Genomic DNA, 18,056 nt, shown 5'->3' on the forward strand with positions numbered 1-18,056 from the left:
ATGCTTTCGCATTCCCCAGTGCGGGTCGCCGCAGTGATCTCCAACGTTTTTCAGGTCTTATCACGATGCTAACTGCTAACTGTTTCACTACACCGCCAGCCATTATCACTTTAATGTGGCCATTTTTTGAGGGGTCGTGCATCTGTGTGCTCTTTTTCTGTGTGCGTGTTAGGCGGGAGAGGACAGAAGGCAGGACAACTTGGGTTCTTAGCTCTTTCTGTACGCCGTTCCTCGAGGCTAAAAAGATTGGGAAACCCTGGCCTATTTCGTGCTTTGCCCACTGGCCCTGATTTTGACTGATGGGGCCCGCAGAGGGCAGCCGCTCACCTTGAGAGAGGGCGGCTTGAGAGCTCGCTCCACCTGGAGGTAGCGTCCGTCGGTGGCAGTTGCGCTGTGCACGGCCACCACAGCCTGGTCTGCGGGCGGCTCCTCGGGCATCGGGTCCTCTGGCCCAGGGCTGGTTGAGGTCATGCTGGGGGCCAGGGTCACAGTGCCCCCACTGGACCCTTGCGTTGCGACGTTGATGGCCAGGTCACCCAACGTCTGCAGCACCCGGGGGTTGCGCAGCAGCGCACCCGCACCCTCTGATCCGGGCGCACTCTTCACTATCACCTGCAGTCACAGGAAGCGGCAGTGTGCACACTACTAATCAAAGTCTACAGTAGAACGTTGGTCGTATGAATTCCAGAGGACTGCGCAAAACCATCATATAGTCCAGGTGTCATATAATCGTAGATCTCGTACAATGAACGCATCTGCGTGATACACTCATCCGTTCTATGGCTGTCATATGAATATCTCTTCACCCCATGCATTAAAGAAAGCACCCCTGTTTTCATTCTGCAAGAGTCAGTACTGAGACTGCACAGACAGAAGGCATTTTGATGTCAACAAGGCCAACTAAGACGAGTCCCGCAAACGAGCGATCCCATCACAGTGTTAAAGGGCAACTGAAGCGGTTTTAGAATTTGATGAATTTAAGGTTGCCGATTATGCGAAATGAGCAGGTAAAGCATGTAAAATCGTTTTGCTCTAGCATTTGAAATGGTGGAGTAATTGCCGAATAAAGTTGTCGTCGGCTTTCAGGCTTCTCTGAAGTGCACTGCGACGGGCAGAGGCCCCGATAATGACGTCACGTATGACGGCACTACGTTTCCAGCGAAGAAACGGTTATTCCATGGAAGAAAACCGATGCCATCGAAGGTGAAGCTCACGATGCATTGTTTGGCGCCATCTGACGATGCACAGCAGCATGCAGGCGTAAGCAGCGGACATCTGAAATTTCGGCAACAATGACGTCACTGCCGAGTTTCCTCGCACTCCTCGAACGTAGTGAGGAGAAGCCTAAACATCGTCGCGGTTTTAATCGACGATTATGGCACCATTTTAAATGCTAGTGCAAAAATGCTTTGCATGATTTATCTAGAAGCTTGGTAGATTCGAATTCATGAATAACCTCAAATTCTAAAAAACCGTTTCAGCTTCCCTTTAAGGAGGGATGCGGGATCTGAGATTGCAAAAAATTTCGACAAGTTGCTTCTTTGAAAAACAGTTTGTCGTACTAAATATTAAGGATGTGCGAATAATGATTTCTTAGTTCAAAGTGGCGAATTCGAAGCGAATAGTAATTTATTTCAAATAATTTTGAAGCGAACAGAGCAAATACTTCTGGCACACAAAAAGGGTTAAACTGCACGGTAGGCATTTTCAAAATCATGTACCATATTTACTCGCATAATGATTGCACTTTTTTTCCCCGAAAATTGACGCAAATTTAGGGGTGCGATCATTATGTGGGGAAATTTTTTACAAAAAATTTTTGAGCATCGAAAATACAAACAAGTCGCAAGCAGACGGGCGCGCTACCCGCAGTTACGCCGCTAAAAGTGGTTATCGCGAACCGATCTCGGCGATCTGGGCTTACGTCGTTAACCGAGAAGGTAGAGTGCGAAAAGCGCAAGAGCTGGCCCGCTTCACGAGCATACTTTTTTCCCACTAAATCACGTTCAAAGACCAACGCATCAAAATAGGCAGTGTGTATAGCGCTGCGCGACGGCGCTTTTATGCGGCCTGCGATCTCGTCCAATAGCACGGCAACAGCGTACAACAGCAACGTCCCGCGGCGCCCAAGCTACGCATTTTACCGCTGTTATGCCGAAAAATGTCCGGTCCCTGCCGCATCGTTGATGTACTTCGGTGACGCGTTCACAACGCTCGGAGCATTGGATTGCGCGCGCTTACCGCAATGGTGCCGCCCGCGAGCGCGGCGGTTGACGGCGCTCTGTACTCCCTAGTCGTCGCTAGGCCTAACTTGTTTTGTATCGAAGCCACAGTGGACAGCGCTTTTGAATTGACCATCGCTATAATGAATGTTCAATTTATGGCACTGCCTTACTGACAACCTCATTGTTTCATATTAAAAGTAATATATACAATCGATTTCAGCGACACCTTCGCAGCGGAGCTGGCCAAGCAGATCGGGTCACTCGCGCTGCAATGGCAGCAGCTGCTACACGGCTGAGAACATAAAACTAGCTTTTATCGCAGTTATTACTCCTACCAGCAACTCGGTACAGGCCTGCGATCCTCAAGGAGGATTCATTTTTGACGTTCTCGTATTTCAGGGCTTATTATTTAGGAGAACAATAAAGCTTAGCCGGACCACCGCGTCACTTCGTTTGTTGCACCGCAACCCAGAACGGTGGCGAGACTTGCGACAACGGCGAACCGTGATTCGATATAACCGCAGTTAAGTTTGGTATCCGCGGTTAAGCATAACAGCATTTAGACTGCCCATGTGACCGCAGGTCAACCAACAGGCAGCTGCCGCTGCAATGCTGACAGAGCAAGATGATGATCTGCACGTGCCATCTGTCAGACAGATAGCAAGTACGATCACCGTCGGCTAGACTCGACATCGTGGACAAATTGCCGCAGCAAGTTCGGGGTGCGATCATTACGCGGGGAATAAAAAAAACAGAATTTTGCCAACAAAATTATGCGATCATTATGCGAGTAAATACAATACTTTTCAAACACACAAAGCCGTTACATAAAAAAAGACAGAGAGAGAATGCATTGAAGCTTTATAACACTCATTAAAGCTTTGCCAACTTTCTGCAAAATGGCCAGACCGGTTCCACCATATGCACTGGATTGCAGGCATGCCGCATGGAGTCGGGGCTTTGGTTGCGCGCACACCGCGAAGCCATTCCGGAGGAGACAAGCTGAACTAAAACCCACAAAGCAAGAGCTCCAGAAATATGATTCGCTTGAGATGAATACTTCAAAATTTTGAATACCAAACATATGGGTCGAATCGAATGTTGAATACTTTACTATTTGACCAAATATTTGAAATTATTGAATATTCACGTATGCCTAATAAATATACTCCCCACAATATATATCCACAAAACATCCACACTAAAAACAATTCCAAAGTACAAAAAAAAAAGAATATTTTCAGAGTTATGCAGCTGAAAACGATGTGTAAGCTTCGACATGACGTGGCACTTCACACCACCACAATTCCGAAACCCTTCCACAACCACCCCCATTTTTGCTACCATTTGAAAGCTCATCAGCTCGTTTAGCGCTCTTTCATTTGACAGTACTGAACTGTGGGAAATACCTCTAGCACGCACTAACTATGGTAACCAGATGCTACGCAATATGCTCCCGTCACTTCTAAACAAACAAGTTGTTTCATAGCCACAATACTGTTTTTTTTTTTGTAAATATATCATAGCCACAATATTTGCACTTTCTACCCTTTTATGCATTGCACCGTATATTGTATACTTTATTAAACACTCTCCTCTTCTTGTAATTGTCTTTCCTTATCTCTTGATTTTGAACCAAATCCTGCCATGTCTGATGCGTTGTATTTGTATTCTAGTTTTGTTGGCAATGCCATGTTTTAGGGGCCGTGAACCCCATCAAGCCCAGTTAGAGGCTTTTTGTTCACTGTCCTCAGCATCTGTAATGTTGATATTGGAATAAAATGATGAATGATGATGAATGAATCTTCCAAGATAGCATCAGAGCAGTGCATCCAAAACTATGGTCATTTTCACTGCCTGCGACTCAATAAGTGCACACAGACTTTAAGTTCCTTTATCCTCGTGATCTTACAAATACGGTCTCTGCCTAGTGTGACCATGCCTTTACCATCAACATGTGTGACCGTTCTTTGCATGTACCCTGTTGTCAATATGCTCATGTGTCGTTTACTGCAGTGCAGCGTCATCTACTAGTGTCTTCTCAATACCATCGAAGGCCTCCTGAATCTATCAATACAGTATCACAACAGTGCTGAAACGAATGTAATTGCACATTCATGGTAATGGCAATTACCGCTGTACTTCATATTAAGAGTTGTTCCGTTACTTCTCAGGATCTGACTCTGAGTGACGAAACAAGTTTCCCTGCCCCATCAAGTTCATCCTCTTTTACCCTAACTGTTGTACTATCCATACCATCCAGCTCAAGAAGTGACAGCCTCAACGTGCCCCGTGTCCCACTTTGTCGAAGCACAGATCACTCACCTGCATGGTGCGCACGTTGTCCCCTCGGTAGCGGTTGCGTGGTGGGCGCCTGGGGCTCCACCCCTTGTTCGAACTTCGGGCAGGCGGCAAGGGCTGCAGCCGGATGGTGTCCGGGGTGGCTCCCACCACCGGCTCCGTGTCCAGTTCCCCAGACTCCCCACTGGCACCACCAACGGCCTCCTGCACAGCCACACGAAAGCCTTGGTGCACTTTTCCAACTGTGGGCCGTGGACACATGCCGCTCTTCAATGCAGTTCAACCTGCCAAACAAAGGCCACCGAACAACATTGCCCAATTATGAAAAGAACTAGGCGTGGTTTAGCTCTGGCTAAGCCTGGTCAGTTGCGTTAGCTGCGACGCTTTTCGAGTCCTGCAGCGCGTTCTTCTGCTGTCTCTCGAGCGTGCTGTCTCTTTCTAGCTTGGTCCTGTCGCCGTTGCTTCTCTTTAGCACGCTCCATAACAATAACAAGATTCCACCGAGGCGAAGCGCGCATATACCCCCGTGAAGCGCCACCTTTTCACCCTCTAACCCTGGCGGAGAGCACGCATCTGGCGGGAGCGAGCGACTATGCGCGTGGCAGGCATGTGGCGCCAATGACGACGACGCCACCTGGCGGAGCTCAGCTGAAACGGTTGCTAGGCAATGGCTGTTCAAGGCCATTCATGCCTACCGGCTACGCGATGAGGCGAAAACCTGGCACAGTGTTGCTAACGCAACAAAAGTCCAAAGCCAGCCGGGCCTTAGGGTAGAGCATGGCTATGCCCTAGCACAAATCAGAAATACCGATCAAACCCTCGTGTGGACTGGTATGCCAGTGGCATGCACTGTGAACAAGGACGTTGCAAAGGAAATGAAGGTGCATTCGGCTGGCTACAAGCAGCACATGACAGTGATTTTGTGCCGCATGGCGGATGGCCATAAGCTGCAGGCCTATATAATTTTCGAAAGGAAGACTGTGCCGGCTCGAGAAGTGTTCCCGAGGAGAGCCATCTTCCGCGCTGATGAAAATGGATGAATGGCAAGCAATGGTTGAAGAATGGATAAGGATAGTGTGGCAGCGGTGTTCGGGGACCCTCTTATTCACACATTCCCTCCGCGTCCCTGATTCTTACCGTGGGCACCTGACCGACAGAGTAAAAGGTGCACTTGCCAAAGCTAGTACCCACATCGCATTATATACCTGGTGGCATGAGGAGCCAGCAACAGCCTCTTCACGTGTGCCTAAACAAGCCTTTTAAAGATCAGTTGCACAAGTTCCACATGGACTGGCTGAGTGAAACGCACAAGCCAACAGGGTACATCAAGCGCAAGTTGCTATGAGTTGTCGCTAGCTGGACTGCTGCAGCCGGGATGACATCCTAGAAAGTTTGGTTGCATGCCCATTCCGAAATTGCAGCATTTCTAATGCACTTGATGGCACAGAAGATGGCGTCCTGTACGAAGAGGGCAGTCATAAGGAGGCCAGTGATGACGAGGACGAGTGCGGAGCAGGTTCGTGGAAATAGATGCCGTCTGGGTACTGTTCCTGCTGTCGTTCTCAATTGCTTTTTTGGCAGGCTTACATTCAAGAAAAGTGCCAGTTCTTCAGTGCAAAAGCACTAGTTCACTAGCAAAATTGAAAAATCCGAAGTACCGTAAAAACCCGCGTAATAATACGAGGTCTTTTTTCCATAATTAGTGTCCTAAATTTCCGCCTCGTACTATTTGCGGATCCGAACAAAAATTTTCGAAGGTGCTCGTAGTTTTGGTTTCGTTTTTGCGGCGTGGCTACGGCTTGGCTTCGTTACTCTCGACAAACGACGTCACGACGTCGTTTCTTTGTTGATCCGTTAGGTGCGCCGGGGGGGGGGGGCAAGCTTCGCGAAGTGGATATTATTTTGGGGAGCAAGATGTCAGGGTCTTGAAGACAGTACTCAGCTGCTTTCAAGCGAAAAGTGATTTTAGCTGCGGAGAACATCAGCAACAGTGTGGCCGGGAGGCAGTTTGCTGTCGTCGACGGAAGCATTCGTGGATGGCCACGACAGAAAGAAGCCCCTTTCGCGTGCAGCGGAACGCGACGAAGCTTTCGCGGCCGCTTGATGGTTGTGTAAACAAACCGTTCAAGGACGCAGTCAAGCGGCGCTACGCAGAGTGGATGCGCTCAGGTGAGCCTGCAGTGACGCCAACCGGGCGGCCGAAGCGGGCTTAACAAGCGTGGCATCTCGAACGCCCTCGATGGCACGGAAGATGAGTACATTTGGGATGATTTGTCGGACAAAGAAATGCCTGAAGAAAGCGCTACTGAAGAAGAAAGTGATTGAAGTGGAGTGCGGGATGCGATTTGAATAAATGTCTTCTATGAGCTTGCGTCACTCGTATTATACGCGGGTAAAACTTTTTTTTCTCATTTCGCGTCTCTAAAACTTCACCTCGTATTATATTCGGGTTCGTATTATACGCGGGTTTTTACGGTATGTGAGAAACTTCAACCTTTGACCTTCGACGGAGTGCCAGCATCTGGCAGAGGCTTTGCACAGCTGCTAGCTTTGGATTCCGGCGTGCATGCAATTTTTTGTTCGGGAAAGCAACCGCTAGAGGGAGCGAGCTGGGTAAACAGTGCACAATTCGTCCCCTCGCCACTCGCACCTTTTGCAGCAGCAGACGACAGCGTGGCCGTGTCGATCTTCACAAGCCTGCCTGGTACGCGCACACATGCATGCTGGTAATCTGGTGCAGCAGGGAGCGTAAAATATGTGGGTAAGTTACTTTTTATTAGGGGTGCACAAATTACGAGAGGGGTGAAATTACGCGAGTAAATATGGTATGTTCTCATATACCTGCCACAACCTGCATATGCTAGGGGTTCCCCAGTCTTTTTAACCTTGGAAAAGCAATAAAGGTTTTCAAAAGGTGCTGAGGAACCCCTGCATGCCTTGGCATCTATCCCTTCCTGCCTCTTATAAAGATGCATGAGACAAAAAAAAAAAAACATGCAGATGCACAACCCTTTAGAACAATGGCCGAACTGAATAATAATGACTGTGTCTGCTGTGCGCAATTACAGCATGATCAGTCCCCCACAAAAAAATAGGTGAAAGGAAAATGGAGGGTAGAGACATACAGGGATTCGGGTTCAGTGCACTGTCTGTGTTCTCTCGTCATGTCCAACTCTTTGCACTGTTCCGGTAATGCTTAACCAACCTGCCCAAGCTACCACTTCGTCTAGATTCGGGTGCTACTAATACCCAAACGGTACTCACAAGAAATGCCAATGGTCTCGCAGAACCCAGTTTGAAACTCCCATTTACATGGTGGGCATTAGTAGACATGTTATGCAGCATGCACCAGAAAATGACCCAGACTGGAAAATTGCAGCGCAGCAGTAACAAGGACGAGACGAGAAGGACGCAAACAGAAGCGCTGACTAACAACTCTGTTTTATTGCTCTGAGCCAGCCTATATAAGAACTAGGTACAAAACAACAAAACAGAAACCAACACATCACCTCACACATTCGTGGCACGATTATCGGAATTGCCTCCCATTCCTCCTATCTTTCGTCCTATCATTGGCGTTCAGAAATGACATTTCTTTTTCACTAAGGCGCACACAGGGGTTGCTGACACACTTATGTGCGCATTTTGATATCGCCAGAGCTTCTGCTATCAACCTTGTGGTGGTGTCCCGACACTTGCGAGTAATAACCGTTCTTTCAAGGGCAGGGGTGCAGCCCTCGCACTGGCTGCAGTGTAAGGCGAGTTCCCTTAGTTTGGGTCCCTTAGGTTCCTTTCGTGCTCTTGTAGCCTTGTGTTCAGGCATCTCCCTGTTTGGCCTATATAGATGTTGCCGCACGACAGGGGAATTGAATATATCAGATCTTTTTCGCAATCGACAAGACGCAGACGGTGTCTCGTCACGCAGTCGGGCTCACGTTCGGTGACAGAATTTACTCCTTTGCACAACTGATGCAGCAACAAGAGCACAAAAGGAACCTAAGGGATCCAAACTCAGGGGAACTCGCCTTACACTGTAGCCAGTGCGAGGGCTGCACCCCTGCCCTTGAAAGAACAGTTATTCTTCGCAAGTGTCGGGACACCACCACAAGGTCTGGCGATATCAAAATACGCACATAAGTGTGTCAGCAACCCCTCTGTGCGCCTTAGTGGAAAAGAAATGTCATTTCTGAACGCCAATGATAGGACGAAAGATTGGAGGAACGGGAGACAATTCCGATAATCGTGCCACGAATGCATGAGGTGATGTGTTGGTTTCTGTTTTGTTGTTTTGTACCTAGTTCTTATATAGACTGGCTCAGAGCAATAAAAAAGAGTTGTTAGTCGGCGCTTGTGTTTGCGTCCTTCTCGTCTCGTCCTTGTTACTGCTGCGCTGCAATTTTCCAGTATGCAGAACCAACTAGCCAGTCACTATGTTTTAAGCAAATGACCCAGACATTGGGTGAACAGGACGCTGGGGGAACCCACCTGGAGCTGGAAATCGTCGAGGGCCAGCTCCTCATTGGACATGGTGATTTCGCTGCGGTTGATGACGGACCGGGGCAGCTGCAGGGGGTCCTCTTCCTCCTGGCCTCCTCCGCGCCGAAACAGCTCCGACGTGGGCCCCATCGGCTCACCGTACGACCGCGAGTAGGTGCGCCTGCGTTGTTCCCAGTCCCACTGGGTTCCGCTGCCCCCTGCCGAAGGGCCAGTCTGCGATGAATCCAACATCAACGCAGCCTTGAGCCAGTGCCGGTGGTGAAAGCAGCTGCCACACACGCTACCCAGCATAGAACCCAAATCAGCCTGCTAGTTTGGCCATACCACTTTTAGGCCACCCGAGTTGGGAAACTCTGCCCGTCCCTTGTACAAATCTAAATTGATGCCACCTTCAAACACAGTTTGTACAATGCTGCTTGAAGAGACACCCAGTGAGTGTTGAAACGGGGCAGAGACAAAGTACGTGCTCAGTTGTTTTCTTCTCTTTTGAAGTGGTCCCAAGCCAACCCAACTCAATTAGACGATAATCATTCATTAAAGCCAGTCCCAAACACAGGCGACACAACCGCGCTGCATTGCATGGCCTCACCTTTCACCGAGACAGAAGGCACACAGAGCTAACACAATATTTGAGAACTGCAGACCCCCCCCCCCCCCCCCTTTTTTTGTTGCCCGTCCATGGGCATAATGTTTCCCTCTTTCTCTCCTCTTTCACCCCCTTTCCCCCTGTGGGGTAGCCATCTGGGCGTATGCCATCAACTACTTTCCTGTCACACCTTCTCTTGCCTTTTTCATCTTCTTTCGACTGAGCTCGATTGTTCAAACTGACAAAAATCATTTTGTGTTCCTTCAGCATGCCTGCTACCCCTATGAAATGCCCATAATGGCAATAGCGACGCCTGAAAATTAGTGACATGCGAATATTAGAAATTCAAAATAGCTTGAGAGTATTATTTTGTAGTGAAAGCTACACTAGGCTAGTCAGCGATGCATTACGGCAGTCGTCCCAGGCCAGCACTGCGCATGCGCCATAACCATGGCAACCATGGCAAATGGTTGTCATGGTTGTTAGGCGCCTAACGTACCTTCTGGTATCAGGGCTGGGCAAGATACTTCAAAATAGTATCTTCGATACGATACTCGATACCTTTGAAAATTGTATCTCCGATACAGATACAAGATACAGTACCGAAATCAATTTTCGATACAGATACTCGATACTGTATCTTCGATACTTCGATACATCACTAAAATATCAAATATAATACAGGTTATATTACGACTAACAAAGTTTACATGACTGAAATCACTGTCTAATAATTCCGGTAATATAATTGGAGAACTTAGGAAATGTACGCGTGGTTTCTGTAACCTTTAGTGTATTTCTATGGAGCACTTTTCCTGAAAGGATTTATAAATGAATCCGACCGCATGGATCTGTTGAAGCTCCGCTGTCTGCGCAGTTGGCTTTGTTAGAACTTTAATTTGGATTAAAGCCATATACCAGGTGTCCCAGCTAAATGTAACCAAGCTTTTAAAAAACACGGGGTGTCCTAGCCGTCGGAAACCAAATGAGGGTTGCTTAGAGTCGCGTGACCTAGTCCGCAGTATTTTTTTCATTCTTCAAGGTTGACTAATTAGTTAAGCTTAATTAACTAACTTTTTATTTATTGACTTCAGGAACAAAGTATCAATGGAAAAGTTGTAGATCGCTTCGAGAAACAGCTTACTGAGACATTTGCAGCAAAGTAATATTTACGTAAAGTAGTTTTTTTACCGCCCTTTAACCATAACCCGCACAATAAGAAAAAGCTTCCACATGACAACTGTGCCACCTCAACGTCCCAAGACGCGCCTTAAAGAAGAAAATCCGTTTTTTCTGAAGTCCTCTCCTCGATGAGACTTTGGGTGCACATTGGGGCAGAGAAGTGAGCGAGCAGCTGGTCACGTGATAACTTTCTTTTAAGACCAATAAATGAAGCTACGTAAATCGTAACTTGACGAAAACAGCACTACTAGCGGTTTTTCGAGGAGATCTTAAACTTTTGCATTGACATTTTCTTCCTGAAGTTAATAATTAAAAAGGCAGCTAATTAAACTGAACTAATTAATGAACTTTGAAGAGCGAAAAAAATACTGAAGACTAGGCCACGTGACTATGAATAACCCTGAGTTGGGTTCACTGGACTAGGACACTTCGCCTTTTTTAAAAGTTTGGTTACTTTTAGCTGGGACACCCGGTATATGTTGAAGTGATCGCTTCCGTAAGCAGCCTAGCGAAAAATCATTTAACCCAAAGTTCCTCATACGAACCAATCTGTGAGCACTTGGCTATATGAATAAACCTGAAACGTTTTCTGTTTTCGGTTCGATACTATAGAGTACTTACCCGATGGCCTGTGCCTTTGATCAAACTAAATGATGCAAGCTCCGTGCGCTTGGGAACCGAACAGTTAGTTTGCCAGTACTGCGATAACAAACTTCTGATGCTGAAACTATTCTTGAAAAGCTGGAATTAAAACAACAACAAGTAAAATGGCTGAACGTTTTTATTAGGCTAAAGGTATTTACTCGAACCGCCGGTCCGAAAGAGCCCCCCGATGTGGGCGCGCTATAAGGGAGGCAAATGAAAAAAGCCTCTCTACAGGAGCAGACGAGCACGTCGCAGTATTATACTTGACGAAGGCGCCTCTTATCAGTGGATAAGAATGAAGCATAGCCACATCAACTCGAGGATCTTGTAAATAATTGAGAAACTGAAGCTTCACTAACGCCTTCTGAGAGCTACGGCTGGTTATACCGCTTGTCTCTTCAAATGAAAAGCATGCGTCAGCTGACGCATTTGATGCTGCTGGCGCCGATGACCCCACTGCCTCGCGTGCGGAAGAATGCGCGGCTTGCGTTGTGCTGACATAGTCGACAACAGCTTCTTCTGTAAGCTTCTGAGCATGACGGCGGAAGTCTTCCATTTCTGCTGGCAACCACCGCAACTTGAAATAGGGGTGTAGAACAGCAGCAACTGTTGCCTCTTCTGCATTCGGTTTCATCTTCAAAAGATGGTCAAACCTGCGGGTGAATCCATTCCTAACTCCGAGAAACGCTGATCCAGAAGTGGTAGCTTGGGAGTTAGCTAAAAAGCAGCGAAGGTGCTGCCGCCCGTCTTGTACTACCGCCTGAGCGAGCGCTTTTACAGGTTTTTTTTTTTTTGTATCGAGTATCTTAAAATACACGATACACTAAAAATGTATTTTCGATACCGATACTCCGATACTCTAGTTTTCAGCACGCGATACCTAATACCGATACACAAAATATATCGAAAGATAGTATCGAAGATACATGTATCTTCGATACTGCCCATGACTGTCTGCTATGTATATCCTGGCCTAGCTCAGCTAAGCCACAGCAAAGTTTTTAAAACTTTACTCGATTCAAACTACACTTTCATACTGCTTACTACAGGCAACTGTAGAGAGGAGGACCAGGGCGGAGTCAAATGGCAAGGAGTACTAATCATGAGTGCCTGTTTCTCTCAGTGAGACCTTGAAATTTTTCCTTTTAAATTTTTTATGTGCCTGGTTTTGATACAGTAGCAGCATTTGGCTGAGACACCACGGAGTAAAAATATGCCAGGCTATAAGCCAACACTGACGGAGTGCTTGCTCATAACACTTGTCGATTCTGCTTTTGTATTTTTATCGCCATCCTTGACTACACTTCAAGCCCTGTACGCGGCGGGTGCAGCACAGTTCCACCAGTGGAGGGATTGTTTCTGAGTCTAGATTTTGTGCCATTCCATGTGTTCATTTGCGATGCACAGATGGCGGTACAACCACTGAACGCCGAGCTCATGAAAGTGGTCACTGCCCATCGCCCGTATGCAGACATGAGGCACGGTTAGAGAGTCATGACAAAGCTTCAGAATGTGCACAAAGCTACTTAGCCATTCCTCCATCACATTGGCAATTAGAAGCTCAACTAAGGCACTTTTTCTATGAGAAATTCGGTCTTTCGGTCTGCCCCTTTTTGCAGATGTTTTTGCGGTCCCTAGAGTGTTCGAAAAACCGGTTAGCGACTTTAGTCACAGGCAGGAGGCTCAACTACAAAGAAACGTATGGACAAGTGGGAACAGCAGAGGTCAGCCAGACATTTACCAAGATCACGAAAGTACACCACTGTCTTCTTGGTCCACAATCCTTCACGTTCTCACTTTGTGGGTTGCTGCATGCACATAAAGTCGTGCCTGGTTATTATGAACATTCTGGCTTGGGACCAAATTGTCTATAAAATGAGTCCTTTGTAATAATGAATAGTGGAGAAAAGAAATAATACTATGCAGAACGAGGACTTCGACCACTATGTCTGCTTCTGTGCTATAAAATGAGTCCTTTGTAATAATGAATAGTGGAGAAAAGAAATAATACTATGCAGAACGAGGACTTCGACCACTATGTCTGCTTCTGTGCATAGTGGTGGGAAATGGAGCATAAATTAAATTAAAACTCGGAAATTCCAAGTGTATTATCGTGACTGCCATTGTCTCTAAAATAACGCAATGGAGTCTGAACTGCCTAATGGTCTACGAGACGTGATGACGTCTCATGGTATGATCACGTATCTCCCACTGTGACTGCTCACACACTACAAATCGCTACTACAAATCTGTACTCAGTTGGCTGACGGTTGCCAAATATGGTTTTCAACGTAGCACAAGCCACAGAGGGGAATTTATTCACAATCATTCATGCAACGCGGCAAAAGGTAGGGCGTGTCGACTGGCACCTCGACAGTGCAAAGCCCAAAACCACATAAAAAATGCCATCATTCAGGCATCAGCACTTTTACACTGCCTTTCGCTGGTGTTCCGCACTCAAAATAGAGGAGAGGAATTATCTGCTTAGAGAAGTTGAGATTGTGTTCTTATCACTGCCCATACCAACGCGTACCTGCGCACCTTTTGCTATGTATATCCTGGCTTAGCTCAGCTAAGCCACAGCAAATTTTCTTAAACTTTACTCAATTGAAACTACGCTTTCCTACTGCTTACTAGAGGCAACTGCAGAGAGGAGGACCAGGGCCACGTCAAATGGCAAGGCGTACTAATCATGAGTGCCTCTTTCTCTCAGCGAGACCTTGAAATTTTTCCTTTTAAATTTTTTAAGTGCCTGGTTTTGATACAGTAGCAGCATTTGGCTGTGACACCATGGAGTTCTGTGCATTTTCATCCAGTCCATTGTCTAGACAGTGAGTTTCCGCATTAACGAGGCGAAAGTACATTTAAAAAGTTCGGTCCACAGAGAAACTGTCCAATAATTAGAGTCTTCCGCATTAACGTGGATCACAATAACGGGGCACGACTGTGAAAGCACCACTGTTGAGTTTTCGCCCACTAGTACATGCCTTTCTTTTTTTTTTCTTTCTTTCTTTTAAATTTTTTTCAATTTCAATTTTTTTATTTTCGAATTTCTTTTACAGGAAATACAAACACTTTTTTGGACCCATAGCCAGCGGCTAGTTCGGGTCCAAGTACACGAAATACGTAAAAGCAAATTCAAAAACGGCGGACATATACAGAAAAGCGTAAGCGTAGTACAAGATTAAAAGCAAAGCAGTCTAAATAACACTGGTAGATAACATTCGGCGCGGCAAAAGAAAGAAAATAGCTTTGAAAACATGACATGCAAAAAGAACTTTCGGACATCAAGTGTTAGTAAAAACTATCGTGTTACATACAAAGTACATAATAACAGAAAACTGTGACGAAAAAAGAATTTCAGGTTAAATCAATTATTCCAATTAAGTGTTTTTTAAACATATACCAGCAAAATTGTGTGAGTTTTTAAGAGAAATGGGTATCGCGTTCCAAATTTTGACCCCAGCAGACTGCACTAAACGCTCACCATATACATTGCGGATGGGAGGGAGGTTGAAATTGCCGAAAGAGAGGTTTCTAGTGGCATGCAGAAATGCATGCAGAAATAACACGTTCGCTGCAACAGCCACTCACTGTCGCCGTTGCCATCGTGGTGGTGGTGGCGGGGGACGTGGTGGCAGTGGTGGCAATGGTGGCAGTGGTGGCAGGTGCAGCGGCGCTCCTCCGGGACGCCTGGCGCTTGGCCGGAGGGGGCCCCCCTACTCCGCCCTGGTTGGAGGCTGGCTGTGCCTTACGCCGGGGTCCGGTGGGGCCCGCCTTGCGGCCCTTGCCCTCCGCAATGTGGGAATGCATGAGGGAGCGCCGGGTCGGGTGCTCCTCCACAATGTGCACGTGCAGGGCACTGCTGTGGGTCAGGAACTGGGCTTCGCAGTACGGGCACTGTTCCATGCCCGACCCGTTCACCTGTGACCGGTGGTGGTGGTGAAAACTTTTAATTGATGAGATAGAGTTTGGGAGCCACAGAGTGGCCCTGCTACATGGTCGGCGTCCCTAGTCCGGGACACCGCATGACAAGGCCCCGTGTCTCGCCCGTTTCACCAGAGCCCTTTGGGACTCAAGCGAGGAGCAGTTGAGGAGGGCAGTCTCCCATGCCTCTCTGGAAGGGGTAGGGGAAGGGGGGAGGTGGGGATTTTGTGTACATGCCCACACCATGTGGAAGATATCACAGGTCTCCCCACAGTGCGGGCATCGCCCATCCATGTTAGGATCGTAACGTTTTATGATTGCAGGACAGAGTAGAGTACCAGCCTGCAGACAACCGGTGGGGAACCACCAGGCGTCTCTCTCTCTCTCTCCTCCTCCGCACTCTTTTGCATGCCTCCACTCCAGTGTTGCACAAGAAATTAATAAACACCAACTTCTGCAATCCCCTTTTGAAAGACATGCATGACTACTTCACTGGACCAAATAGCAGGCTAGCTTCCTCTCAACCTTCACACAGAGGGGGTGTCTGATAGTATCTAGTTTCAAATGCAGCACACCATCATTAAAACTAGGACTCACGAATCTCGAAATATCGGTTGTCAAAACATTTTTTTCGTCATGAGACACCATGTGTTTGTCACTGCATATCTCAAAATGTTCTTGCAATGAAATTTGTTTTTCTCAAAATGAGGCCAGCGAAATCCCCAAAAAGGGGTTCAGCCAGCAGTTTGTGCAGCCCACAGGTCACATTTCAAACCAACGCTAGCATAGGCTTGCTAGCATGCTGCTAATCAGCACACTGTGTATGATTCTACTGCCAATCGACACCGCCTCTGCCATTGACACTGAAGCTTGGAGCAAGATCAGGACCTGTTTATGACATACCATGGTACAGAAGGCTGCGTCTGCTACTATTACTGGTGCAGCAATAGCAATGCAGCCACTGCCAAAAGCTCATGCATACTCTGCTGGCCATGTTTGTTGCACTGCCGGGCCACTACACACACACAGTACTCCTTGCACTATGAGGAAATGCTAGGCGTATGTTATGGAGTTTCCATTGGAAAGAAAAGGTACACTTTTACAATGAACAGCACAGCGAAAGTTTGGGTACTCTGTATAACTCAAAACTCTCAGTTTACTTCGACCATGTTCGTTGTCTATAAGTTAAAGGATTTATTAAGGTGAGTTTCTAACAACTCAAACTTTTGATAATTCTAACAAAAATCTCTGGTCCCTTGATGTTTGAATTATTGAGAGTCTCATGTAATCACAATTTCTCAATATATCCGCCAGTTTTTTTACATTCCTGCGATGACAAAATACTCTGGACTCAATCCTTGTAGTCAACATTTACGTTGCTTGGATGTAACAGAGCTAAAACTGCACAGCACCAACTCATCCGAGAAAGCCCCTCTACTGTCGCAGCTCTCTCGCTTCTATTCGTCCACTGCCAGACGGACAGGGCAGCTCACCCCAGGGCACTGGGCGTAGTGCTTCTCCATGGCAGTGATGGCGGCGCAGGCCATGGGGCAGTCCCGGACCGGGCAGCGGATGATCTTGCTGGCCAGCAGCTCGTCCAGCCAGCGGACCTTCAGAGTCTGGGTCACCGTGCGCTGCATCACCAAAACGCTGCCCCCTTCTGTCTCTGGCCTGCACACGAGCAGCAACACAACAGCACACATGTGATTTACTTCCTGCACCAAGACGCACAGGTCTATTCATCTGAAGCAGCAGCTATGCAGTCCCCCAGTAAAGAGATGTGACATCGCCAGTCTGGCAAAAAAAACTCCAACTTAGCTTTCTGTTCTTCTGGGCTAATGATCGTGCTTCAGATTGTTTAGTTTATCGTTAATAAATAATAAGCCGTTCATCCAGGAAGTTCCTCATGAAATCATCCCAGCTTGATAAAATCTGCAGTAGTATTGACACCTTACTCACAAGCTGTGTTCCGTGGTCCTGTTGAAAGAAAAATGCATACACCATCGAAGACCTGCAGCAAACTTCTGCTTTGCAAGAACAAAACATACTTTTTAGAGTTTTTATGTGCCAAAGTTAAAAGCAGTTTGTAAATAAACATTACTCTTCATTACGTCATTACACTCAATACACCTTGGTACCGGGTGCAAAGACGTAGTGTAGCTTCATTCTCTGGTTCATGCTAGTACAGTTGTGCCTTGTTAATACAGACAGAAGCAGAGGAAGAGGCAGAGGGAGAGGAAGCATTCAGATGGTAGGTACATAAGCATATTGTTACCAGTGAACTGCTTACCGTATCAGTGGAGTCGACTTGTGAATAAATTGTGAATGACGAAGTGGCGGTGCGCTGGACGACGACGACGCTGACAGTGTGAAGCTGGGCCCTAGGAGTCTCTGAGCTGAGTGCTGGCCATCGCAGCGCAACCGTCAATACAGACTTCCCCGTAACATCCCCGTAACAATATCATTGCCAAGAAATCAAACAAGCCAGCATATGTCTTCTACTAAATGAAAAGCGCTTGAAGTGTCTGCATAGTCTGCTGAAGTGCTTGGTTTTTTTGTGTCCTCTGCAACAGGGGCAAAACCAGTAGCATACAAGGCATAAAAAGTAAGGAACTATGCTTGGTGACAACTTTTAGTGGCAATGAAGAGAAGGCTACAGGGCCAGCAAAGTATTCGTAACTGTGTCACTCCGC

At 47.0% G+C, this 18,056-nt stretch overlaps 1 protein-coding gene across 5 annotated transcripts in view; it reads right to left on the reverse strand.

Annotated features, from left to right (window-relative positions):
• LOC149370118 (uncharacterized) overlaps nt 1-18,056 on the reverse strand; it is a 144,602-nt gene that overhangs the window by 111,928 nt on the left and 14,618 nt on the right. For all 5 annotated transcript variants that reach the window (XM_089560123.1, XM_089560115.1, XM_089560128.1 and 2 more), the window contains exons 4-8: nt 16,857-17,034; nt 15,031-15,360; nt 9,012-9,236; nt 4,551-4,730; nt 328-612 (exon numbers count right to left, since the gene is read on the reverse strand). In XM_089560123.1, coding sequence (XP_089416249.1) covers nt 328-612; nt 4,551-4,730; nt 9,012-9,236; nt 15,031-15,360; nt 16,857-17,034 — 1,198 coding nt within the window. The remainder of the gene's footprint in view (nt 1-327; nt 613-4,550; nt 4,731-9,011; nt 9,237-15,030; nt 15,361-16,856; nt 17,035-18,056) is intronic.

This window comes from Amblyomma mixtum, chromosome 1 (assembly GCF_055824585.1).
Source record: "Amblyomma mixtum isolate Tamu chromosome 1, ASM5582458v1, whole genome shotgun sequence".
Classification (NCBI taxonomy): Eukaryota; Metazoa; Arthropoda; class Arachnida; order Ixodida; family Ixodidae; genus Amblyomma; species Amblyomma mixtum.